The sequence below is a fragment of the Aquila chrysaetos genome, chromosome 3, assembly GCF_900496995.4.
Source record: "Aquila chrysaetos chrysaetos chromosome 3, bAquChr1.4, whole genome shotgun sequence".
Classification (NCBI taxonomy): Eukaryota; Metazoa; Chordata; class Aves; order Accipitriformes; family Accipitridae; genus Aquila; species Aquila chrysaetos.
The window spans coordinates 74551463-74577750 of record NC_044006.1 but is presented as its reverse complement, the minus strand read 5'-3'; the positions used below and the strand labels follow the sequence as shown (position 1 = coordinate 74577750).

Below are 26288 nucleotides of genomic sequence, written 5' to 3'. Positions count from 1 at the left end.
AGAAGAAGGCAAGGGCATGAACTTTAAGACAATAAGGAGAGTATAAAAACATTGCAGGTCAAATCCTCATCTCCCATAAAAAGGGAGAAGTCCTCATTTCACTTACATCAATTATACAAGTTGAGGATTAGCTGCTGCCTTCAACATCAAGTTGTGTTCGGGTGGTTGGCTGGTCACTGGAGGTTTGCTTCTCCCCAAAACCACTGGCCACTCTGTCCCACTATCATCACCTTCCAGGGGCTTCTGGCTCTCCACATACCTCAGGTTATTCCTACACTCCAGCTTTAAGGTCAATACAAGTTTTTATCCATAAGACTAAAATTTCTTCCTCTCCCCAAACACGTCACTTTGTCTAGACTTCCTATAAGGAACTCCCCTCTCCTATAGCATTCCCCAAAACATGTCTAGATTTCTTCTACAAAATATAATATGGAACCATGCTACTGACAAAGTAAGGACAATCCTCATTGTGAGGATTCCTTTGCCTGCTTCTTCAAGCATCAACTGTTGAGTGGTCTAATCTAACTGGTCCACCTGCTGAGCGGTGAGTGCTTCTTCAATTGACTGGCCAGGCTGGTTGGTGGTACTGCTCCTGGAAAGTAACAGGAGCTTGAAGCAGGACGGGGAAGAACAAGCATGAACACCCAGTGTTCTGACTTCTCAGGAAACCCTTTAAACTCAGAGTGTGTGTCATCCAACAAGTGCCTGCCAGAGAATGGGGCCCTTTTTTCCAGCTGTTGTATGCTGCCCTGTGAGTGTAACGCTGGCTCTGAATTCCAAAGGCAAATCACGGATATGTGACTTGAATCTACTTTATTAATTATTATTATTTGTGTTAAGGGCTGTATTTCTACTTTGCAGAACATAAAAAGAATCCTTTTTTTTTTTTTTCTGCTTGCAGTATCATAATGCATTAAATAGTAATAATGCATTACTATTCAAATATTTGTTTTCAAACGTGCTCATTAATCTTCAGGCAAAAAAAAATATAAGGGGGAAAGGATGAATTAGGTGTCCTTTCATGCTGCATGTTTTCAATTCCTATGGAGACTTCACTAACCCTAATCTTCTCCTTTACAAATCTCTTAAGAATGCTCATAAATTTCAGGGACACAATTCTCATCTTTGGAAAATGTCAACTTTTCAAAAGCAAGCACCTTCAAAGGGCTCATTTTCAACACTACGGGTGGTCTTTTTCCACATCTGACTTTACTGTGTACTCACACAATAGTGAAATTAAATCTACAGACAAATATTTATTACTGGAGAATTATTCCAATGTATCTGCCAGAATGAGTGTATGGTACTTCACCATTCAGATTTTATTTGCTCATTGAACAAGGCTATCTTTTTCCACACTTATACCAAAAGAAATAAACAAGAAATATAACCGAGGTTCTGTGTTTCTTGGACTCCGTTACACAATTTACCTTGAACAAAAACAAACATCAGGTTATCACTCCTATGCAGTGGCCATGATTCAAAGAAGAGAAGATGATATCAAAACCAAGGGGGCTCACTGGATATGGCTAATGTGAAGGCATTTTTCTCCGGGAGTTTTGTTATAACTTAATATAATTTCACTTCCTTGCTTGTTGGACTTTTTTTTTTTTCAATTAAAATTATATTCAGTCATTTCTTGCTTTATGTTTGTTTGCCTGAATACAACTCTTATAGATGCTTATTTTCCAAAGTAATCATACAGTGCAGTACTGAGACACATGTAATTCCACAAAGGTCTGGGTTCTGTCAAACTGAGAAATTGCTAGTTGTACTGAATCCAATAGGACTGATAGACAAAAGGATAATTACACAAAGCTTTCACAGTTACAGGCCATAGCCTATTGTTTGTTCTGTCATTTTTTCCCAGCAATTGCAATGACCGTTACTGAATTAATATTAATGTTCCAACAGTGTTAAGTGTCAATGGTATAAAAATGGATACCCTTGCAACAGCCCTTGGGTGATCAAGAATACCACTGACTCAGTTCACCTATTGCACCAGCACTATTAAAACACCAGGCCAGCCACATTACTATTATATCTGCATGTAGTTAAGGGACACTGTGAGGGTAAAGTTATTGCCATTGATACGTACTTGATTTCAATCAGATTAAGAAAAATAAAATTAATGTTCACAAGATCTGACATTCAGAGTATGCATAATTTATTGTCTATGCCAGGTTAGGCAGAAATTGAAGAGTTTTTAGCCAGATATTTATAAATTGTAGTAGAAAACACTACTGCCATGTGGGAGCCCTAGATGATTTCTCTGTAGCTTTGAATCCTTTTTGTTTTAGAAAAGGAAATCTTTCTGATAATGAACTGGGTGGGTAAAAGGGCAACATTAATGAAGAAGAATAGAAAGAGATGTGTGTTCAATCCCAGGACTACCAAACCAAAGAAAAGACTTCTGGAAAGCACTGGCTTTTGACTAAAGTTCTCTTTTGTGGCCACAACATAAAAGAGGATAGCAGTTGTGGCAAGGCAAATAGATGCCAGGTAGCCTCAGGATCTTTCCTTTATGTTTGTCCCATTCTGCTGTTTTTCTGGTACGTCCCATCAAGTGAAGAAATGTTGTGGGAGCTTCAGACCCTCACTCAGACTTCAGCACTTTGCCATTCCCTCAATACACATGAAGGAGTTTATAATCCATTTCAGTAAGTTACTTCACTGTAATGACAAAGATAGGTCAAGATTCAGTCCACTTAACTCTTCAGCATCTATTTGTAGGCCCTCTAACTTAGGCTAGCCCCTAGGCTTTGGCTGTCTGCAAAATCAAACAAGGAAGAGATGGGTATTGTCATAAATTTAGACCCCCTCTGTTCATCAGCTATAAAGGGAGTTGGCTCGACTCTTACCTGAAGAATTTTCAGCCTATAAAGGCCCTAACGTTAGATAGGATAAATCCAGATCCAAATGCAGGTATTTATAATCTAGAGACACATGTGGAAAATATTTGACTTATCATTTTCTTTTTTGTCTGTTTGCAAAGCATGCAGATCTGTCTTAAAAATGTGGGGTTTGTTACTCTCATTTTCTTAAATAAAAACTCTGTGATTCTATTTTATTTGGAAGGATGTTGACAAGCAATCAATGCCAATATCCCAGCAACAGTGACTGGCCACTGGGAAAATAACTGTCCATGGATAAATAGGACAATAGGACTTCATTAAAGAAAATTTCTGTTCCAGGCTAGAAAGGGAGATGTAAAAACAAAGAATGAAGAAAAGACTTTTTAACTGGCCGATGCTTTGTCACCCTTATTTCAGTCAAACTTGTATGTATCACATGTTTTTGCCCACAGTGGTGCTCACAAATGTCTTACATAAATAGCAGGGTCCCTTGCTGAATGCATCTAGGCGGCACAATATTTACCGCATACCCATTACTGAAAAATAAGTGGAAAATTAAAACCAACCATCAGTTTCCATTTTGCACATGCATATTTTTGTTGTTGGTTTCTTAAACAAGATGGTTAAAAACATCTTTCTAAACCTCCCCCTCCGCAACCCCACCAATGACCTGGCTTGAATCCAGTCCATCAGACTGAGAAAGGCGCCTGTTTAGCAGACATATTTCCCAGCGAAGAAGGTTATAAGAAGGACGTTCCACAGGGCAAATAAACAGGTGAGGTGCCAGAAGACAGAGCATGTGTGCTGAATTTAATAATTCAAGTAGGTCTTGTTATAGCACAGAGTGTGCTGGTTTCATCAAAAGGACCAAAGATAATAATTCCCATCTGTGGAATTTTAATGAATAAATTCTGTTTATTTACGTTTCTCTCTCTTTTTGAAAAGAAATAGGAAAAATGAGCATAACTTTTTTGTCAATGCCACATTCTCCGTTCATTTTCAGAAATGCAAAAACTAAAAAGCATCAGTCTCTTGAAATGCTGACAGCTCAGGCAGAGACTTGGACATTGTCAAGAATCAGAGTAGGGTGAGTTTGGGAGGTCAGATGATAGGAGGTTTAACTACAATAGCAGGACAGGTTAAAAGCAGCAGAGAATCAGTGAAGACAAAGAAGAATCAGAGGCAAGGTTCAAAAGAGACAAGTAACCTTGAATACCTTCATTATTTCGTGTACAACAGCACATACCTAAAGTGGTTTCAAAAAGCATTTCAGAAGGATGGCCAAATTCATCAGTTGGTATCATACTAACTTTAGAGTGAGAGATTCAGAAGACCTGTACTCTCTTCCCAGTTCAGCCACCAGCTTACTGGATTACTTATTGGGATAAGCACTTTGACTTTTGTTCGTCTGTTCCCTCCCCATAAAATGGTAATGATACTTGCCTCTTTTGCAAAGCACAGATCTATTCATAGGAAATGATGCATAAATGCTAGATATTAATATTGTTATTATTACCAATATTAATGACAGTAGTAGTATCTTTTACATTTTTCAGATGAGAATGCAGATTATCTTTCCCTTTTGTCGCTTTTAGTCTCTTAAATGATCTGGTATAAATAAGAAGAGCATCTGTTTCCATCTGTTTCTACTTTTAATGTCACAATAAGTTTTGAAAACAGCATTTCATCATTCAAAGTCCTTTCACCTGCAATTTTAATGTGGCATTTAGGGCAAAGGCTCTGACCCAAATGCAGGGACTTTCTCACTCATGACTTCTATAATTGGCCCTACCCACTTCTGTGCCTCACCCCTTTCTCTGAGGTCTTGTCCCAGCTGCAGAAACAACTCAGCTTCCCTGAGACTACTGCTAAACTGCTGCATGCTGCAGTCCAGCAAACAGAGGAAAACCTGCATCAATTTTATATGGACTGACCAGATTTTGGAAATGTTTCTATTGCTTTAAGAGCTCTAAAGAAATCCCAGGAAACCTAAAATCTGAATTTAGGTTTCTTAGTTAAATGTGTAAGATCAGATGGAATTAATATAGCTTAAACATGGGCTTAGCACAAAGAAAAGAAATCCAAAGATGTGTAACTTGCCTACTGAAAAGTGACAGAATTGGACTTTTAGCCTTTTTGCATTAAAATACGGAATCTCACTATGAAACTAAATGTTTGCATATGAAATAGATTGAATGAATCCATCTGTCATTGTGAAACAATTTTCAGCAAGTAATTACATTACAAAAAATATACCGAGTATGGTGATATATTAGGACTAAGAGTGATGATTAGACATTAACAATTCCAGACAAATTACATGAAACACACATTTTTCTAATCAGTAAAGATAACACATTCGGCATGATCCAGTGAAAGAGATTAATGGATCAGTAACAGAGGGATTCTTCAGGCAATCACTGGAGAAAAAAGGACTGATCATTTTGTTTTGATTTGCTACTGTTGAAGTCTGACAGAAGGATTAATTCAGTTCTCATGCCCTCATGATATTTTCAACTTAGAAGCCATGCCAAGGAAATTGTGGATTATATACAAATACTCCACATATTAGACAAGGGAGATAAAATGGTATAGAAATCTTTCTCTGCGTGGATTTACTGCATCTAGCCTGGAATCTTGCATATCTTTTCCTAAACGCATTGGTAATTTGGAAGAAGTCTAGAGTAGGGCAATAAAAATAAGCTTTGGACAGGATGCACTGATGAAAAAGGGAGGAACTGTTACATCAGCTTGCAAATGTCTAGCGGATGAGGATGAATTGTTTAGGGGTCAGGTTGGATTAGAATTAAGAATGATAATCAGAGGAAACTAAGTAAATGAACAGTCAGGTTTAATATTAGAATATCCAAAGCACAAGCTGTGTAGTAGATATTAAAATATTCACATTCGCAGGTACCTACAAATTTGTATTTGCACTTCCTCATATTTTAAAGCAGAGACGTGTGAGGAAAAAGGTAATATCACAGTTATATGCACTACGATCAACTAATAAATGGTCATCTGAACAAAAAGGCAGGAACTTCATGGATACAGATTTTTAGAATAACGTCTACTATATAACAGGACATAAAAATATCCTGATTTATCCCCTGAGAGATTGACTGGATATGACCTAAAGGGAGTTTCCCAACTCTAATGTCTATGATTCATCATATATCATGCTCAGGATTTTCTTACTCCTGGAAACAAAAAAAAACCCAACCAAAAATGACAGTCCTTTTCCATTACTGGTTTCAGTTACCATCCTCATAGCCACAATGTAATTGGATGTTGAATCCACTTACCGAAACACTGAGAGGAAGAAAAGAGTCACTTTGAATGACAGGCAAATGCTATTCTCAGTTCCACTACTGCAAACTATCAGTGACATTTCTTTGTTCTAAATTGTTCTAAACGTATATCTTTGTAACAGAAAGCAGAATCTGGCCCCTCATGCTGAAGCCACAGTGAAGACTCCCCAGACTTGAAGCCAAAGTCCACCAGAATCTGACTTCTGTCCTAGTCCGAAGGCAGACATTGCAGCATGCACTGAGACATATGAACTGAAATGCAGAGCAGTCGCAGATGTTCTTAATAAAAAGCAAGACAATTTGCATCAGATGCCTAACTAGTGTACGCTGAAAAAAAAGGAAACTACATCTACTGGAGTTTCTGTAACTGATTAAGAGTCACTGGCTTGGAAAACAGATCACTGCTCATGAGTCCAGCTCCCATGCAAGAGCACAGTAGTAGAAGAAACGGACTCCCTCCACCATGTAATTTGCAGAATAAGTGGAAGACGGTGTCTGATTCTCTGGGTAACTTTTTATTTTATTTTTAGAGGGCAGATGGGAAAGAAATAGCTCTTACCTGCACTGACCTCACTTACCATTTTGCTACTTAGAAGTCATTTTACTCACTAGAGAATGGAAAAAATGCTACAGTGATGCATAACAATTTTTTGAGGTTTTAAATGTTACATTGTTTATAGAAAAGGACAAGGAGCTTGAACTAGACACAGAAGCTAATTTATTTTTAGTCCAGTTTGTTCTGAACTAATCTGATTTGGATACACTGATATGCTGTCTGCACTGAATTTAAGCCTTATTATAATCTTGTGAATAATGTAAAGGATTGTGTTAATCAAAAATAGTAAAAATTATAATTTGTCAGTAGTAGGAAAATGTAACTGACTTTAGCCATATGGGAAACAGTTAGAATTAAGCTTTGTTTTCAGTCACACATTCATATTAGATAAGTACAAACAAATTCTTTGCTAATGAATTCAAATTTTTATAGAGGAAAATTCAGATGGGACTGTTACAATTATCTAATCTAGCATCTAACACAAGTAAGAGAATTTCAGATAATATCTTTGCATCAAACACAAGATTGTCTGTTTAAGATAGAACATGTCTTTCCTAAAGATGTCCATCTTGACAACAATGTCTGTTGATGGAGAACCAGTGAAATCCTTATAAAAGTTTTTGCAGAGGTAAATTAATGGCTGTCACATCTTTGAAATTTTTAATCTATCTTTTAATTTTCATGATGACTACAATTTAAATACTAATTTCAAAGACATGTTAAAGGGAACATTCCCATTATATTGACAGCTATTTTAATTGTTTATGGTTTTTTTTACTGCTAATACAATATGACCACCATACAGCATGGAGTAGAGGATTCAATCAACCTGGCTTCCCATCACATGGGAACTCATGGAAAACTGAATACTTAGTGTGAGATTCAGCTCCAGATTCAGTTGCTTATATATACATGACTAAGATATAGGTGTCCACATGTGAGCTGGGCGTCTCAACTACACTATAATCAGTGGAGAGTTAGTGAATACAGAGGAACTTGTTCAGCTCAGCCTAGAGTACCCAATTATGTTTAGTCAGCTCATCAGCTTTCAACTCCACAGACTTCACTGAGCAGGTCCTAGTTCACGTATACAGATCTATACAGCAGCCACTTAAATAGAAGTGTGTTAGTCCGTAAGTTGACTCCCATTTCAGGAGATCAGTTAGAAACGACACAGGCATGTAAGATTTGAGATGCTGTGGACTACCCAAGTCATTCACCAAGGGGTGGCAGTCGTGACACAGAACCTGCATCCAGAAGAGAGACCATGCTTTGCCTTGGGGCATCTAAAAGAGTGCTAGATGCCTCTGAGTGAGCAACTGAGTCAAGCCCATGATTTCTTAGCTGCTATACTCACTCCAAGCCAATTTTAAATTTCATTGTTTCCTTTTTAATTAAAATCAGAAGAATGGAAAGCATACCTGACAAACATCATAGTGCTCGAAGAGAGACAGCAAACCAATATCACTGTGGCTTGTGATACCTTTCAATATTGTGATATTGCCATTTCCAGAGTCCAGCTCTATCACATTGTTGAAAACATTGGACACAGCTTTGCCAGTCAAAAGCAAGTTCACCAATTCCTGTTTGTGACATGTTTAAAAAAAAAAACCAAAAAAACAGTAGTTAAACATCTTGTCTCTATCAGACATCAGTACAAGATTGATTCAGGACTGATAAAGTGACACATGTGCCAGACCCCTAATTTATGTGGTGGCTTTAAGTTTAGGGTTAGGGTTAGGATTAGGATTGCTTATAAAAATTTTTCCAGATATTTTGAGGAAAGTCTACTCCCAAAGTAAAATGAGGAAATATTAATGGAGTTTTCAATGTTCATCCTTCCAAACTGATGTTAATCCATTTATTCTGACATCCAACTCTCAACCTTCTCATATTAGTGTTGGGGTTTTTTTGAATTAAAACATTTTGGTGTCCCTTTTTCTCTACAATGAAAGCTACAGCATGAATGATATAAATTAAAAGCCTGTACAGTACTATCTGATATTTCTGCATGTGCTTAGTGATTTATTTCGTATGTTGGACAAGATCTGTTAAAAGATTTTTTATTTCCTCACTGATTATTTCTGGATGAACTTAAGTCTCATTCAGTAAGACATTCACCCATATGGCTTCACATCTGGTCCATATCACTAATATACTCATACTTTGTATAGCAGATTGTTGATTATTTTGTCTCCAATTGAACTAGAAGTACGGGTGTGTCAGGGGCTAAATACAAGTGAGAGGTTGTGTGTGTGTGTGTGTGCATGTGCGTATGTGAGTGTGTGTAAAGTACAAGGAACAGAGACACCAGACATTTTGTTTAGCATAAGATCTCACAAGGGCCAGCTAGAATGTAACAGCACATAACAATATCTAGCAGCAGACTGTGCTACAGCAATGAACCAGCTAACTATTAATAAATAACATATGTCAAGAAACATGAGGGGAAATAACAAAAAGAAAGCTTCCAGAAAAAATATTCCAAATTACCATGCCCGAAGACATGAATAACAGTGGTATTGCCAGTTTGGACTTGACGTATGATTTTAAAAATACTGCACACATTTATAGCCCCATGTTTCTCCTGAAGGACTCTCCAAAGTTTATAGGTTCTTACTGATGTTTTTAGGAGTTCTAATCCACCAGTGATGTTCCACCACCTTCCTGAGGAATCACCATGTAACCACAGTATAAAAGTCTTCTAGCAACAGTACCAGAGAATAACATGAAGCTTGCCTTTTGCAGCCAAAATGGCAGTACATTTAATGGCTGTGGACCATATTCAGACCACACAACTGCCTATGTCCCAGCTTTGGGGGAATCCATGTTCCAGAATTCTGGGATCTACATTCCACCTACATGTCCAAGGCAAAGCGTTTCCAACTGAGCGGATGCCTCTGCAGGACTAGAGCCAGCCAGTGGGAGACATTTGGTACAGGACATGAGCTGGAATTCAGACTATATACAGTTGTGGTCTTAAGTGTCAGACAGCAATTCAGACTGCTTATTTTCAAACACCACATGTCTTTTAGACATGTATTTAATAAATCAGTGTCTCCAGTTTGAAGCACCAGTTAGCTTAAGTCAGCATCAGCTCAGTTAGCTGGGCAGTGATTGTTTACAGAGGAGCTGTACAATTGCACATGCAACCTCATCCACCTTTCTGAAATGGCATGGAGAAAACTCAGCTTGCAATCTCAGCAGTATCTCAGCACCAAAATCAACTAAGGAGTTCAAAAGAGGCAGATGAGAGGAGTATGAGCACATGCACACATAGGTACAGACACACGCAGAGCAGAAAAATAGGCCAAAAAGCAGAGGCTCTGAAAGCAAAGACAACAATATGCCAAAACACAAGGAAAAAAGAATAAAGGATGAAGGTGCTTGACATTATGGGGAAAAAGGAAAACCATAAGGAACTTAAAATAAGAAATGCCATCTCTTCACAGAACTCAGTTCACAGCTCTGCATGCAGAGGCATATCACATCCCCAAGACTGCACACTTAACTTACCTGAGTACAATAGCCATGGCTGCCAATCAATCGGTTTGTAAGTACATCAAAATCATTGCGCACCCTGAAAAGGAGTGGACGATATTTAAATACAATTGCTTTTTTTCACTAGACTTAATGTCTAAATCTTGGGGAAAAAAACCCAAACTGTTTCCCAACCATAAATATAGCTCTACATTTTTAAATTCTTTCAAGGTCATTCTTGCATGGAAAAAAAAAAAAAGTGCATATATCAACTAAACCTATGGCAAGCAAAAGTTTGTTAGAGCTAGACTAAAGAAAATAGTTGTATAGGAGAAAAGAAGCCATTGTCACCACTAGTTAGAACTTTAGAAATTAGAACTAGTGGACCACTTGTCTTACAGAATTAGAGAATCACAGACTGGCTGAGGTTGGAAGGGACTTCTGGAGGTCAGCTTGTCCAACCCCACCACTCAAGCAGGGCCACCTAGAGCCAGTTGCCCAGGACCATGTCTAGATAAGTTTTTTAATATCTCTAATGAGGTAGACTCCACAATCTACCTGGGCAACCTATTCCAGTACTCAGATAAGATGTTCTCACAAATGCATGTATTTGTTATGCCTATCATCAGTACTTGGAATATACCCACAAACTGAAGATGACCCTTCTTCTATTTTATGATATCAAAGACAAAAGTCCATGAAATTGCACTATGGATAATTATGGCATAATATCTCCCCAAACCAAATTCCCTCTCCCATACTCCTGAAATTACTGAATTAGTGACTGGATGATGACCTAATAAATAAGATTGTAACCGTGATCATTTTTATCCTGCAGATAAAATGTAATTGCAAACATTATTTTATACATAAATAAATGTTTAATCTAGTTTTGAGAAAAAACAGTGTACTATATTCTGGGACATCTATGGCAATAAACTCCACAGATTAATTCTATGGTTCACAAAAAAGCTATTTCCCTTCAGTATAAAATATGCCCATCTCAATTGTTTTGGTTACATACTTATTTTGGTATTGTTACAAAGGTAAAGAGAAAGCCTGAATGATCATCAATTAAAACTTAGTTATTCTACATACACCTGGCCTTCTCACTCTCATTTGACTTGTAAAATCTTCAGTGCACCCAATTACTCATGTTTTCTGGCAATTAGCACAATTATTTTAAAAAAAAGAAAAGATTTTGTTTGTGATAAAGTAAGAGTTGAATAGATGTGGTTGGAGTAGGGCTAGCTAGAAATTTCCCTGCAATGTTGCTATACGTGCTCTGTTAAAAAAATGATTTCTTAAGTAAAAAGCTGGGACGTTCCCTGTCTTCAACCCAAACTGTAAATAATTGTTTTCTCATGGGATTTTTTTGAATGCCAAAATCAGAATGTAATATATAATTTATAAGATTTCCAGCCCTAATGATACTTAAAATCATTCAAATCAAGTCACAGCCATTGAATCACAATTCTCTTTTTTAAAAATTTATTTTAAAGATAATTTACAAGTTAGTCTCAATCATAACAAAGTGCCATAATAACATCTCTTGCTAGTGTGAAATCAAAGAAAAGACCACGGAAAGTGTGCCTGTGATATGGAAAATTCTCTCATGCAACATTGCAAGGAATGGATGAGGTGATAATAATCTTTGGATTTTGGCCATTTTTTAGTTTTAGAAACAGTTTCATCTTGAAAACGCCATAGCCTTGTTTGAAATGAGTAGACTATACAATATGCGTCAGTTAGGGACGATGGGACATACGACAAAGACAATAGGAGGAAGTTCTAATTTCATCTGTAGGTACAAACAATATGGGAGTTTAGAGGTGTATCTCAGATTTTCAAGAAGAACATCTGCCTTTCAAATCATCTCTGCTAATGAGGAAACAAACATCAGGCATATAGCTATGAGATTTACACCTATTCCAAATGGTTTTAAGATTCTTATTCATACCTGCCAAAGACTTACCAGCTTCTGTGCAGGTGTATTTATTGTGTTATAATAAAAGGTGTCAGCTTTTAAGTGCAAGTACACTTCACACATTGTAAAAGTATCAGATAATGGTAACAATGTGTTTTGTTTCCTGCCAGGCTGTGAAGATATTCACTGATGACAAGCAAATCTGAAGCATTTGTTCATTCTGGTGTCTTGGCTATCAGATGTCAAAACAGACGTAATGAATAAATCATTACTACTAATACTACTTTGTCCTTTCATGGAATTTTCCATTTATAATTTTTAAATCACTTTAAAACAGAAAACCCCATTAATTTTAAGCCAGGAGACTTTTAAGAATCCCGGTCACCATCAGACAATGAGTTAAAGGCTTGACTCTACCGAATTCCTTCTTCTTAATTTACAACTCAGTGCTCTGCATGCTGCTTTGACAGAATCACAGGTCAGTAAAAAGACACTAAGAGAACTAAGACAAAGAGAACAGTGTTAATGGTAAATATTTTTTTCCTCATGCAATATTATCAGTATTTTCCAGTGTCATTGTAGTACTTAAATACTTAACTGGAGAGTGAGCTAGGAGTATGTTGACTGCTGGTGCACAATGGCGGTGTTTGCCTCACCTGGTAATACTGTAAAGTCTGTGAAAAAAACTATGCAGAGACCAAGATACTGATTTTTAAAATCTCCTGGACAAATATTTTAAATTAAGCATGAGTTCAAATATGCTTAAGTGCAACCTTCAGCAGGAATCGTTTCCTGAGTTGACAGATAATCAGAAAGTTGACAATGATTTCTGCTAAATTTCAGATCATTCTGTAAGATCTCCCAGCTTGATTTTTATTTTCAGTTGTACTGTGTGTAAAGTGTATGTGGCTTACATCTGTACTGAAACCAGGGAGGAGAGAGTGTGAATACCCTATGGAATGAGGGAAGCTGTGGCTTCTTCTAAGGCAGAAGCAGCCTCTTGAGACGAGAGAGAGACAGCAGCAAATAGAGTCAGATTAACATACTTCGTCATGTGCGTAAAGGCATAGTTTCAACTTTTGCTGTGTTTCAGGTTTTGCCCTGGGACCCCTGAATTGCTGAATTCTCCTTTCAGCAGTGCTGGAATTGCTTAGGCCTGCTTTTCTGATATCTTGACAAAATATGGATGTATTTTTATATGCTCACAGAACCTAAATAACACGGCAAAACTCATCTCCACATAGTTAATTAATTTTGTACTGTTCTTTTTAAAAATATTTCTATGTAAATCTTTTTGGCCCCCCCCCCATAATAGGGTGATCAGGGTGAGGTACCTATATACTGGGGCTTAACTGTCTTTTCATTCAGCAAGCAACCAAACATTTTTTTCTCACATTATTATTGCATAAAATGAACATCATTATGTGGCAAAACCAAAAGATGTGTAAAGTGGCTTCAGAGCAAATATCTACTTTATAGCAACTGGAGAAATCTCATCATGACAGAAATCAGCAAAATGCATCTGGTGTGAATTATACATATTTTTTCATGTTTGTTAATGCTGCTGGTTTTAGGGCAGGAATGCCTGAAATAGCCTTTCAAAAAATATCATTACATATTATAAATCTCATTTTCTCTCCATGCTCCTGTTGGTGATTCTGTGTTAACCAGCCTTGTTGAAACTGTTAGTTTCAAGTTATAAAGAATGTGTTTATTAAGGATGTAAAGTACTGAAGCTGTATAGATGTTCTGAGTCAAACCTTTGACTGCTCTGAATTGTCACAGCCGTACTGACATAACTTGGTGACTTCAAGGTAGCCATGACAGTTCTTATCAGGAATCTGTGTCATGTTTTCAATTCGTTCATCCATTATGGGATATACAAATTATAAAAAAATATTCTAAGAGTTTAAGACAGATGAACAAAAACTACCAGACTTAGAAGAAACCATAATGGCAGTATAAACCTTAGTACTGATGATGCATTGATAAAATAATTTACAGTGATCTGTATGAACTCAACTAAAGTTTTAAAAGTGCATAAATACAAATCCAAAATATAAATATTTTAAGCACTGGATGCTACAATATAACATAATCTGTAAACAGATTAACTTTTTCTTAGCAAATAACACTGAGTTAGATAATTAAGATATTTTAAAAATGCTTCATACACATTAATTCTCAATTTACTTCCAGGAAAATTCTTGCCAAGCCTTAAATGGAGAACATCTGAGCATTGAATATTAAATACAAAAGTTCATGTCGGTTATTTACCCTAGATATTGTTTGGATTGATAGCAGAACAAAATAAAACACTATAAAACAAAAAATAGTGCATTCAAGTAAGTGCTAGCTGTTTTACAGTCCTTAACTCTGTGGCAAAGCTGTAATAGAAAATTGGTGACCTCACTTTGTTCATGGCAACAGACAGCTATATTAACAAACACACAATTACAAGTCTACTCCGAAAATAGAATTTGGGTTGGGAGGGAGAAAAACTCGTCTTCAAGCATAAGGATTTCAAATAATTACAATGGGGATGTGGAAAATGACAGGATGGGTGACTGGCTTATTGTGTAAATGTTCCATAATATTTTTTTTTTATACTGGCACACTGCAAAGCTTTCAAATGAATGTTCAAAAAAGAAGGGAAGAGCCCCTCTGAAAAGAAAAAAAAAAAAAAAAAAGATTGCTGTTTGGGATTCAAACCAGTGAAAGCAAGGAAGTGGCTTGATTCTTTATTTATCACTTTTTTAATATACCTGCTAATTTCACAAAGTTCTTAAAATGTACGTGTACTGAGGTAATCATGCACATTTAATTTATCAGCTCTGCTGGTACAGGGTGCTAACATACTGTAGGAAGTATTTATATTTCAGAGAGATAGATCTGATGTGAAAAGTGATTAATCTATTGGCACATTCAATCTCCTATTTCATTTTTTAAAATAAATTATCTTTCTTCTTACTGAATGCAATATGTCTTCCTGAGCGCCACACATTAAGCAAAGATACTAAACCCAGATCTGCTTAACCATGTTGATCTTACATTTAGCAAACAGCTGAATAGTACACAGTATGACAGTACACTGGCTGAAATTTGGCAAAAATATGAGAGTGTTTTTGTTACTGCTCTATTTTGTAGTAGAATCACACTTGTTCTTTCACATCTTTGGAGTCTTTTTAATAAATATACTTTATGCCCCTAAAATCAAAAGAGTTCTTTTCTGAAATGCATTGATTTCCTGAAGGAAAGGGAAAAAACAAGATTGGGAAGATGACAAAGCTAATCTAACACTTAGGGATGGGCTTCATATCACTAATTTTTTCTATCTAAAGATGGACACATAAAGATCAGCTAATCAGTCTGGGCTTCTTTACATTTTTGTACATGGAAAGAAACTGGTACGTCCTGAAGGTAGTTTATGTGACCTTGCTTAGATCATTTGCAGAGTAGAGGAAGATACTCTACTGGAAAATGCATCTTCTCCATCTGATGACCATAAAGTAAAGGGAGCCTGCCATGACTCAGGCATGGCCATCTAACTGCTCTATAGCAGGGACTGGGCAGATAAATCATACTCACAAATATGCCAGCACTGCAGACAGGCTGACTATATTTTTCTTAGATCACACAATGAGAAATAAGGTTGCTATAGAAATGACAACACCCTGTAGCCAGCCTTTAAAAAAGACTCCTCAATTGGACAAGCGAATTAAAAACAATGCATGAACACTTGGTTTCAAACAGTCACTTTGTTATAAATTTTAGCTCAACAGTAACAGAATTTAAGCATTTAGATATAGTAGAATCAAAGGAAATTCAGATGGTCAGAAGAAACTACTGTCAAGATATGGAGCAGCTTTCCTGTAAGAAGAGACTTCATAGATCCTAGGACCTTTTCACTACAAAAGGACACAACCGATGGACTGCAACAGAAGTTCAAAAACTCCTCAATAGTAAAGAGAATATTAAGGAACATTTACTCACTACGTTTCATAACATGGCCTAGGCAACACTCTGTAGACTTGTTGGGCAACCAGTTCAAGCAAACAAAAGGAAAAACTCTTTCAGAAAGCACCTAACTACATTGGGGAACTCATTGCCACAGGATGTTGCGAAGGCCAAAAGAATTAAAGGGTTCAAAAAGGTTTTAGAAAAATTCATGGAGGATAGGTTCATCAAGGGCTAATAAACTCAGTGGTCCGGATACAACTTCCAGTTTAGGAAGTCTCTGAATTACTGACTATCGGAAACATGAAGAATATACCAGCAGAATAATTGCTCTATATTCACCCCATTTCTTATGCAGTTTCCCTCAGCAGCCACAGCTTTCCACTATCAAAGACAGGCTAATAGGACCTTTCCTTTGATGCTATATGGACAGTCTTATGGAACTGAGGGGCAATTTAATCCACATATCTCAGATACTTCTCAGAACAATACTCTGTGTTCATATTAGCCACAGTGTGGACTACAGCCGTATCACATACTGGGATAGAGCAGCATTGCAGAGAGGGAGAAAAAAGGAAGATGATGTTCTCTGCATCTGGCAGGTAAAATCCAGCCATCCCAGTTACTCTCTTTCACAGAAAACAACATTTCTCAGCTGTTTTCTTGGCTTTCCATACTTTTCTCAGTGGTAGCTTAGGAACCTGAAATCTAGTTGCACTTTGACTAGGTTTATTGAGTCACAGGCTAAGTTTACTGATACACTTTTATTTTGTACTATTATTGTTCTTTAAATTCAACAATTCTTCTCAGTCCTTCTTGTTTACTTACAACTGCTGCCCTCCCATTTTTTTAGAAAATAGTTACGTCCCCTCTCAAAATCTGTTTTTTAGGCTAGAAAAGATAAAAATGTTTGTTCTCCTTTTATAAGGCAGATTTCTCATTCCCCTGGTCTTCCCTTTCCCTACACTTCTCCCATTTTTAATGGGACATGGGATTTCAATGAGGATACATTTTTTGTATGGGATTTCAATTTGACATGGGATTTCAATGAGGATACATCAGTGCCTTGCACAATCTATTAATATTTCTTCACCTCCTAAAACTATTTATGCTGATACACCCTAAGAGCAGATCCAGTGCTGTTTTATAATGCTGGCTCAAAGTCACCATGTAGTCCACTACTCTTCTCAACTCCTCATCCTGCCGTTCACAACTTATGAACCCCCACAGTACAGTAGTGAGTAGTCTCTGTTTGCATGACCTTGTAGTTTCTGTAGTTAAAATAAATTCTTTTTTTATTATCCTCATCATGAAGCTGAGCCAACTCTTTGTGTACAACACAATTTGTTCTCTGTATTGACAGTGCCTTTCAACTTTTGAGTCATCAGTACATTTCATTAGCACACCACTCCCTTTTTCCAACATTACTGTAGGGAATAAAAACTAAGTTTAATCCCAGACTGATCATTGAGGAACTCTATCAGTAACCTTCCCCACGCTGGTAATCCTTTTCTGAGTCCCTTTCCTTTATCACCTTTACAATTCTTAAGATCCCTTATTTTCACATTAGCAAATGACTTCTCATTTGGCATGATATCAAATACAAAACCCTCTTATTACCTCTCCATTAACTAAATTTATTCTATTTTTTTTTCCAGTTTAACTAACAATTCTCCATTTGGTACTATAATTGCATGCTCTACTGAAGTTCAGATAGAATTCAACTATTTCATTTCCCACTTCAAAAAAGCAGCTCTTTTATCAAAGTAGAATATTAGTTCAGTTTTGTATAACTTATCTTCTATAAAATCAGACTGCATTCCCTGCCATTTTCCATTATCTCTGTAGTTACTGACTCTCTTTTCAGAAATTTGCCTACACAATTTCAACCTGCTGAGATAAAGGCTAAGTTGCTTAGTCTGCTTTTCTATCTTTCTTAAATGTAAGCATTGTTTGCTATTGCACAGTTACGGTGACCTCTATTGTGAAAAGGTATAAAGCATCATTGTCATTGTATCTGTGATTTTAGATATTAGTTATTTCAGTATTTGGAGATGGAGAGCATCCGATTCTCCAGACTTACTGCACCAAAGATGCAATGTTACTGTATGTTTTAATGGCAAGAGGTATAGTATGACAAAGCATGTAAGATTTTAGGATCAAGTCCATTCATAAAGTTTGACAAAGCAAGAAAGAGATCAGAAAGTATTGCATAAGTTTAGGAATGAGATATAGGCAAAAAGATACTTGGTTTAATTTTTCCTTCATGTTCTGTGGCCATCACTTTTTCAGGTTCAGTTCTACCTTCCACAAAATTAATTCAATTTCTATGCATGGATTCCAGTTATCTATCCTGACTTTGCACCATGGTGTTCTCCTTACTGAAATGTAAGGCAGAATATTAATTTAGATCTGGAGCATTCTTTACTTTATTCCTAATATCACCCACATCCACTCTATGCAGAAACTTCACATCTTTTCCTGATATCTTTTTATTGATATGATATGGAAATTGCTTGTTGTTTAATTTCCGTGACTCAAGGTCTAGGTCTGACCCCGTCTGAATCACATTATTTCCAACACCAAGACTCAGACCACTAGTGCTAGAGCTATTTGTTGCTCACTACACTTTTTTCATTCCTTTGCACTCTTTCTTTAGAGATCAGAAAATTCTCCAGAGAATGAGCTAATAAGCTTCCTTCTCTTCAGGCATGTTCCTCAGTTTTATGATTTATCCTGATCTGTTCTAGAAGGAACTGGATGCGTTGGGGGAACAATCTGGATTTTTTCCCCTGTTGCCATAAGAAATCTTTCTGTTGTATATCCACACCAAAAGTGTGGATACCCAGTACATATATATATGTATATATAGTGTATATATATATACCCAGTACATAGTCCACTTCTCTGTTCTGTGGACCCATGCTGGTGACAGGCTTCCTGAATTTTCTTAACAGGGAAATAAGTGTTACAGGTTTCTCTCTATTATTTGTGCAAATCCCAGGGTTTTTTCCCATTATTTTTTGCATTGTTTCCCAATATACCAAACCCTTACCTAGCAAGATGTCAAACAGAGTCAGTATAACAACCTCTTTGTCTTCTTGATTCTTCCCTTTTTTGCTGAGTTTGGTTTCATTTTTTCAGTTTCCTTTACCACTAACATTTGTTCCTTGTTCTTCAGTTCAGCAAACTTCTTCAAACCTAATTCAACTCTTCCTCTTCTTTGCCTTTGTGGTCATTTTTCCACCTGGATCACATTCCTTATCTAGCAGGCTATATAGCTTCCTTATCTTCAGATCTTATTGGACAGATGCCTACATATTTGTGTTGTGTCAGACCCTACTCTCCTTTCCTGTATCTTGTCTTCAAAATCCCATTCTACTATCATATCCAGCTTTATTCCTTTGTCCCTGGGTCCCCTCTTTCTCATGTGTTATAAGGTGACATTTCATACTTCAATATATTCCACTGCATATCCACTTTTGAAAAAATATAAATCTCATAGCTTCAAATCTTGGTCTCACATCCTCCTTCAAATACTGCTATGGCTGTCTCACTTATTATCCCTGTCTTCTTGTCTTTCTTTGAAGGGAAAACATTAGCTTCTTTCAAGCAAACTCCCTTCTTTATTGCCTCTTAGGAGCTGAAGCTGCAATCTGTACTTCATCAAGGTTCTACATTTATTAATATATTTATTAATGTAGCAAGAAATTCTTGCCCAGTGAACACTGGGCCAGTGAAAAGGGCCTCTGTCTAATTTACACAACAGAGCCTCAAAGACAAGGAAGATCCTGACGATTACGTATTGCATGCAACCTATCAAGCAGGAGGCACAAAAGTTCACTTACCCAAACAAACAAGGACTCAATTCCTCCCTACCAAGGACTGGATCCCACACAAACTCTCCTATTTGCTCTCCTCCCACTGTTCTCGGTAAATCTAATCTCATGCTTCCTCCATGTTGTGAAATCACAAATGGATCTTGGAGAGGTCTGAGACTCTCAAATATGGATTTTTCAGTTAGGTCAAGCTGCTTGTTTTTTAGCACTGTAACGTAATTGACAGCTGTTTCCCCTTAAAAATAGCTGCTTCCCTATCTTTTTCAAACACCAAAAGACTAAGACGTAAAATACATGATGACATGTATTTATATTACATAACTGTAAACACTGAGTGAAAACTGCTCACACACGTAATTTCCCCTTGCTGTTGGTCTCCCAGGCGTTCTCAAGAAGGGGGGGGGAACTACCTTTGAAAAAGTTTTCCCAGAAAACTAGCTCATATTTCCATCAAGAACTGAGTATGCCCCATGTGTTTGGATCTTTTATGTGAAGTTGTAATTGCTTTTACCATTGGACAAGCCAAATGGTCATTTTACAGAAAGCCTTTCTTCAACAGCCAAATAGCATTCGGAGAGTAGGTGCTTTAGGGGAACTCTAAATTAGAGATTGGTTCTGAGACAGGAAAAGGTGTCAGTTAAGGAAAGTGGATTGAGGGTGGAGGACCCATTGTTCCACCCACAATTCATGCAACAGAGCATCACTTTCTTTTTCAATGTCCTACGTGACTGAAAGAGTTTAAAAGTCAAGTAACATGTCAGAATCAGGATTATTTCACAATAACTGATACAGAGAAGGATTCAGAAAGGATATAGAAAAGGATACAGAAAAAAATGGCTTGATACAGATTACTACAATGACAATTATCTTCTGTTACACATCTCAATAAAAACTTGTTTTATTGAGTAAAGGTACTCTTCCCAGAGCTTGGCTTTCAATATTTTTTAATTGCACTAATATTTTATAATTTTAATATGGTTATTTGAGATTATTTAAGATTCTTTTTCATAATGAAGTGTATGGTTAATTAAGAGTGGTTATTCTGTCCTTGCAGCAATATGAAATAATCCAGATGAAAATGGACCAGCGAATCATGTCTGAAAGGCAGGTAACATCATGGCTAGAGATCCTAAAGTTCAGTAGTCAATGTACAGTTTCTTCTCTGATTTGTGGCACCTTGTTCTGGCCACGGTAAAGCAATGTGCTCACATGCTTATAGCACATGCCCAACAAATCATATGTATCTGGAAGCTCTTTGATAAATCAATTCCCACAGGCTTCTGCTTCCCATTTGTGACATGTTCCTCCTGTTCTATGAAAATTCTATAAAGCAGGAATTGTGTGGCTATGGGTAAACAACTGATCTTGAGGCCAGGTAGAGCATGACACGTAGTAATTGCATATACACATGCTCTTACCCTACAGCAAATCTGAGATATCTTTCTCCTGTGTGAAACAAGGATGAACACATCTGTTTGCCCTATAAGTTAGTGCATATAAGGTCAGAGCGACTGGGGAGTAGTAAGTGGCATGCTGAGGTTACTCTGGATGTGGCTTTGCTCTTTCTGACTCTTCGGCAGGGAGAGCTTCTGATCTTTATTACAGCCCATAGGTATTACTGTACTATAAATATATATTGTACATATGTAACAGTATGTCTCATAGCGAAATGCTGTCCTATGGAGATGAGTAAAGACAGAACTGTTATATTTTTTTAAAAATTGATAAAAATAGTTTGCCAATGGACCAAAGCAGGAAGATTCTTGGAATATGGCTTGCAACCCGACAAATAATTACAGAAGTAAAACCAAGCTGACAAATGGATATACTTGAGCATAGAACAGGGCATAATAGTGATAACAATGCATAGTTCATACAACATCCTCTGAGCACTTAAAAATTAGATTCCTTAGATGAGCAAGTTATTCGTTCAGGAAGGTATAATAGTTCTGTAAATGCTGAAGCTAGATGCTCTGCATAGCCAGAGAGGATTGTAGCCTCTGGTCCTTTAGCCTGTCTGATCAGGCTTTCCTCTCACTTGAAGTTCAAACAAGTAAAAACTTCTCTCCCCTGTAACATGTCAAGTGCAGCTCAGGTTCATTTATTATGGGAAGGATATTTTTTGAGATGGAATAGGTATACTGGACAGCTACTAACATGATTTAATGCTTGTGTGTGTTTATTTCAAGGATGGATTAGAATGAAAGATGAAGGAAATTTAACTTCCTTGGTTCAGTAAAAGGGTACCACAGGAATGAAGAATAAGTACTCAAGGGCACAGAACAACATGGTTTTAATCATATGATTCGCTTAGTAAAAAATTGTTAATTGATAGAAGATTTCAGAGAACTAGATAATTTACTAATAACTAGGGGCTGACTTATTTGATGTGAGAAGTCCTAGACTGATAAGGAATCAAAACATGTTTTATTCCATTTAATAAAAAGACATTGGCTTTTGAAAAAAAAAAAAAGAAAAAAGAAAAGAAAAAAACCCCAAAACAATGAAAACTCCCAAATTCAGAAATGGAAACAGCACAAATAATTTTGAAACAGGACTGTACACATTTCTGGTGCAGTAAACACTACAGAAGGATAGTTATTAGAGTTGTGGGATCACAATAAGGAAAAAGGTGTTGATGCATATTTTCCTAAGTGGCCAACCTTAATGAAGTACACAGCCTCCTCTTGACTTGCAAAATCATTCTCCTTTTTTTTCACAGATAAAGCCATTGTTTTCTTTATTCTCACACAAACACTTCAGAGAAAAATTTGAAAAGATACCCAAATGACCAATGCTGACTCTAGAATTACATTTGTGATCTGCTATCAGTAAGTGATAATGTATCCCTAAGTCGACAAAAAAGATTGCAAACACTGGTGTTTTGATTCTATTGGTCAGCAAATTTGTGAGTAACACAATGAGCCTGTGTGTCAGATGAGGTTCCATTTATTTTCTCCAGGCAGCTTGAAATCGGCAGTACACTGCTTTTCCACAAAGGAATTTGACCCAAGGAATTTTCTCATTCAATATGTTCTTTGCTCTAATAGCTTCTAGTAATGATGGTTTTATGCAATAAAGTTATTGCACTGATTAAGAAAAATACAGCAATGAAAACAGACAGTGTGACTGGTTGGTAAGAAGTTGAAATTTAAAGAAGGCATTTCAATGAATGGATCAGAATCAGCCACATCCCAATATAGCAATGGCTTTGCATGAGTAAGCTCAGTGAGGAAGGTGCCAAGTGTTAGAGGTGATGAGACAGCATCTAGCAGAGAAAGCTTGTGCTGCAGTTCCAGTACATGCTGTAACTTCAGTCAGACTGTGGAGTTTACTGAAGCTGCCATTACTGGGTCAGTGTAAACCACTCCTCAGTATTCCTCTTTCCTGCATGCAATGTGCCGTTCTTGGATGCAACAGTGAGGCCCACATGGGGGCTTGCAGCCCACCTTTAAGCCCAGTCTCTCCCAGGCACATGGAAAATATCTTGTAGCTCTTAACAACATGAAGATTTTAGTACACATTTTGCACATTCAGGAAGATTGGTCCCTTGAGCTAGTACAATACGCCCACTATTTTTTAATTTTTCACTGGTTGTGAAAAAAAAAAAAAAAAAGAGGTTACAATTGTTAGTGACTAGCATTCCTTCCTGTACCAGAAGCAACAACACGTTCTCAGCAACTTCCTCAGGAATTCTCACTCCTCTTTGGCCATTTGTTATCAGTCCTACCAGTGATGATCATTAGTGCATGGAGTATGATAAACTCATTACCAAAATCTACAAAGCAGTGCAAACCCCTGCATTTCCTGGCATATGTCCCCATTAAATAAAAATACTTAGATTGTCAGTGATTTAGAACAACTCCCTGATAGACCTAGTTGAAATCTGGAATTTCCGTTTACATGAAAAATCAGTAACAATGTAAAAATTATGGAGCCAGACCAAAAGTCAGCCTATCCCAGCATCCAGTCAGCAGCAGCAATAGCAAACATCAAGGCAGAACACAAAAACAGGGTACATGGAGATTACATCTAGACAGGTGAGTTTAAAGATACCGAAGTATGCATGTTCCAGTAATTTGTCTAAATTTATTTGAACCTCTTCATATTTTTGGCCTCCTCATCTCCCAGTACTGACAGTTACTCATGCTGTGGAAAAAAAGTACTGTGGTTTGTTTTAAAATTGAAGCCTGAGCATTTCCACGACATCCCCTAAGTTTTTGGACTCTGAGAAATAATGTATAATCACTCCTTATTCAACCTTATCATGGAAGTCTAAATATTTATCACATCCAAGTTATTCCTCTTCAATGCTGAAGAGGAAAGATTTCATCTGTCCTCACACAGAAGCTAGTCCACACTAACGGGAAACTTTGGTTTTTGTCTTCCACTGTGTGTCTTTTCTGACCAGGGGAGACAAGACTACATGCAAGATAGAGACATGAGAAGATCATGTATTTATGCAAAGACATTACCATGTTTTTATTCTATTCTCACTTCTTATCACCTTAACTCCCAACACATTATTTCTTTTTTGAACTGATATGTTCAGATAATTAAATTACTAGTAGTGGTGCCAGCATTTCTCTCCTTTTTTATAATAGCCTATTTAAAGCCCATCACTAGGTAAGTATAGTTGAGAATCTTTTTTCATCATGTATAATGCTTTGCACTGAATTTCATCTCCCATTTTATTGACCAGATACTATAAGACAGAATTCATTTCACCACTTGATGTTTACAGTGTAAAGCCTCTATATGATTAGGTAATTGAGATTTTCTTTTTATATAGGGGAGGTAAGTAAGCATTTTAGGAGATGATTTATCTCATTCTAAGCTAGACATTCAAAATAAGTCAAATGAATCATGATCTTTTTCTCTTTGCTGAGCGTAAAAGAAGCCTAGATGCAAATATTTCCATAGAAAGTAAATAAAGTAAAATAGATCATTACTGTCAAAATAGCAAAAATCTAAGAAATAGGAGTCTTAGCTAGTAGTTCTCCTTCAAAATCAAAGAAAAAAGATAGGCGCTGCCCACAGCAATTCTCCTCACCTTTCTTGGCACTTATTTTCGGATGGGATGACTCTCTCTTAGAGCAGCTTCTCTCTTTTAACTGATTACAGAGGGAGCTGGGAAGACTGACACTTGGCGTAATTTTTAGAACGCTAACCCTAGATGAAATTACTCCAGTGTTGGCACTATGAGATCCTTCTGAACTGCTAGAACTTAGTCACAGATTTAAGAAGGTGCTAACAGGTCTTGATCATTCTGAACCGCACCAACTACTGCAGCTATCATTCCTAAGTTATGTGGCATGGTCACAACTGCGTGCCATCTTCCATCTTACAGACATGGGAAGCATCTGTCCACAGATGTGACTGCTCTGAGGAAGTCTGTAAGCTTTGTGGTCTCATTATCCTGCACTCCTTCTAGATCAGTGCTGGCTGGGTTGAACTGCACAGGTCTTGGTACAGTGGTACTTATCCTTCAGTTAATCAACCTCACCATTTACTCCACATTCAGTGCTCTTCCTTTTAACTTGTAATTAATGCCTCCCCACCATATAAAATAAGGTATTATTATTTTCTTCTAATTACACCCTGAAGTGAAAGCTTCAGTAAACACTGGAATTTTTCATGGAACAGAAAACATCTGAAATAATATTTTTGATTGAAAGAAACATTTCAATATTCATTAACCAAAATGCCAGTCTTCTTTTTGTTGAACCAAATGTAAATGCTTTGGTTTGGTTTCACTGGACATACCTCTTCATCTTAGACAATGTTGTTTTATGATAACCATGGTTCAATATTATTCCATCCTTAGTCTTCAACTTGCTTACAAAAAATGCCAATTATTTATAGAAGAGATATTTAACAAGGGTCCCCGGAGGGTCAGCATTGTGGGCACATGGTGAAGAACTGACCCAAACAGAAGCATTTCAACATGATTTGAGAATGTAAAATATTTCAACTTCTGAACTAAAATTAATTAACTATCTAGCTTTTTGAATAGAATATGCACACAAAAATCAGGACAACTGAAACTTCCATGGAGGTTTTTTGTTTTTTTTTTTTTAACAAACCCCCCCCACTGATTTTGTGTTAAAAAACTGGGACAAAAATAATCCTAGGGAGATTTATTACTGTATGAAAATTCCATTACCTAAAACAACTCTTATTTGTCTTCAACTATTCATCCAGAACTATGCCAGTTATGTAAATAATTACTTACAATGCTTGCAACACTCACTAAATGGTACATATTTCTTGATGATATGAGCAGTGAGTTATTTGTCTTGATATTTGTAATATCCTAAGAGAAGTACTATGACATAGTCGTTCAAATCTGTTACTGAAAAT

General features: G+C 36.8%; 1 protein-coding gene across 3 annotated transcripts in view; it reads right to left on the bottom strand.

The window, feature by feature from the left end:
* Positions 1 to 26288, bottom strand: part of MINDY4 (MINDY lysine 48 deubiquitinase 4) — an 87174-nt gene that overhangs the window by 19899 nt on the left and 40987 nt on the right. For all 3 annotated transcript variants that reach the window (XM_030010015.2, XM_030010017.2, XM_030010016.2), the window contains 2 exons: positions 10239 to 10302; positions 8144 to 8305 (listed from right to left, as the gene is read on the bottom strand). In XM_030010015.2, coding sequence (XP_029865875.1) covers positions 8144 to 8305; positions 10239 to 10302 — 226 coding nt within the window. The remainder of the gene's footprint in view (positions 1 to 8143; positions 8306 to 10238; positions 10303 to 26288) is intronic.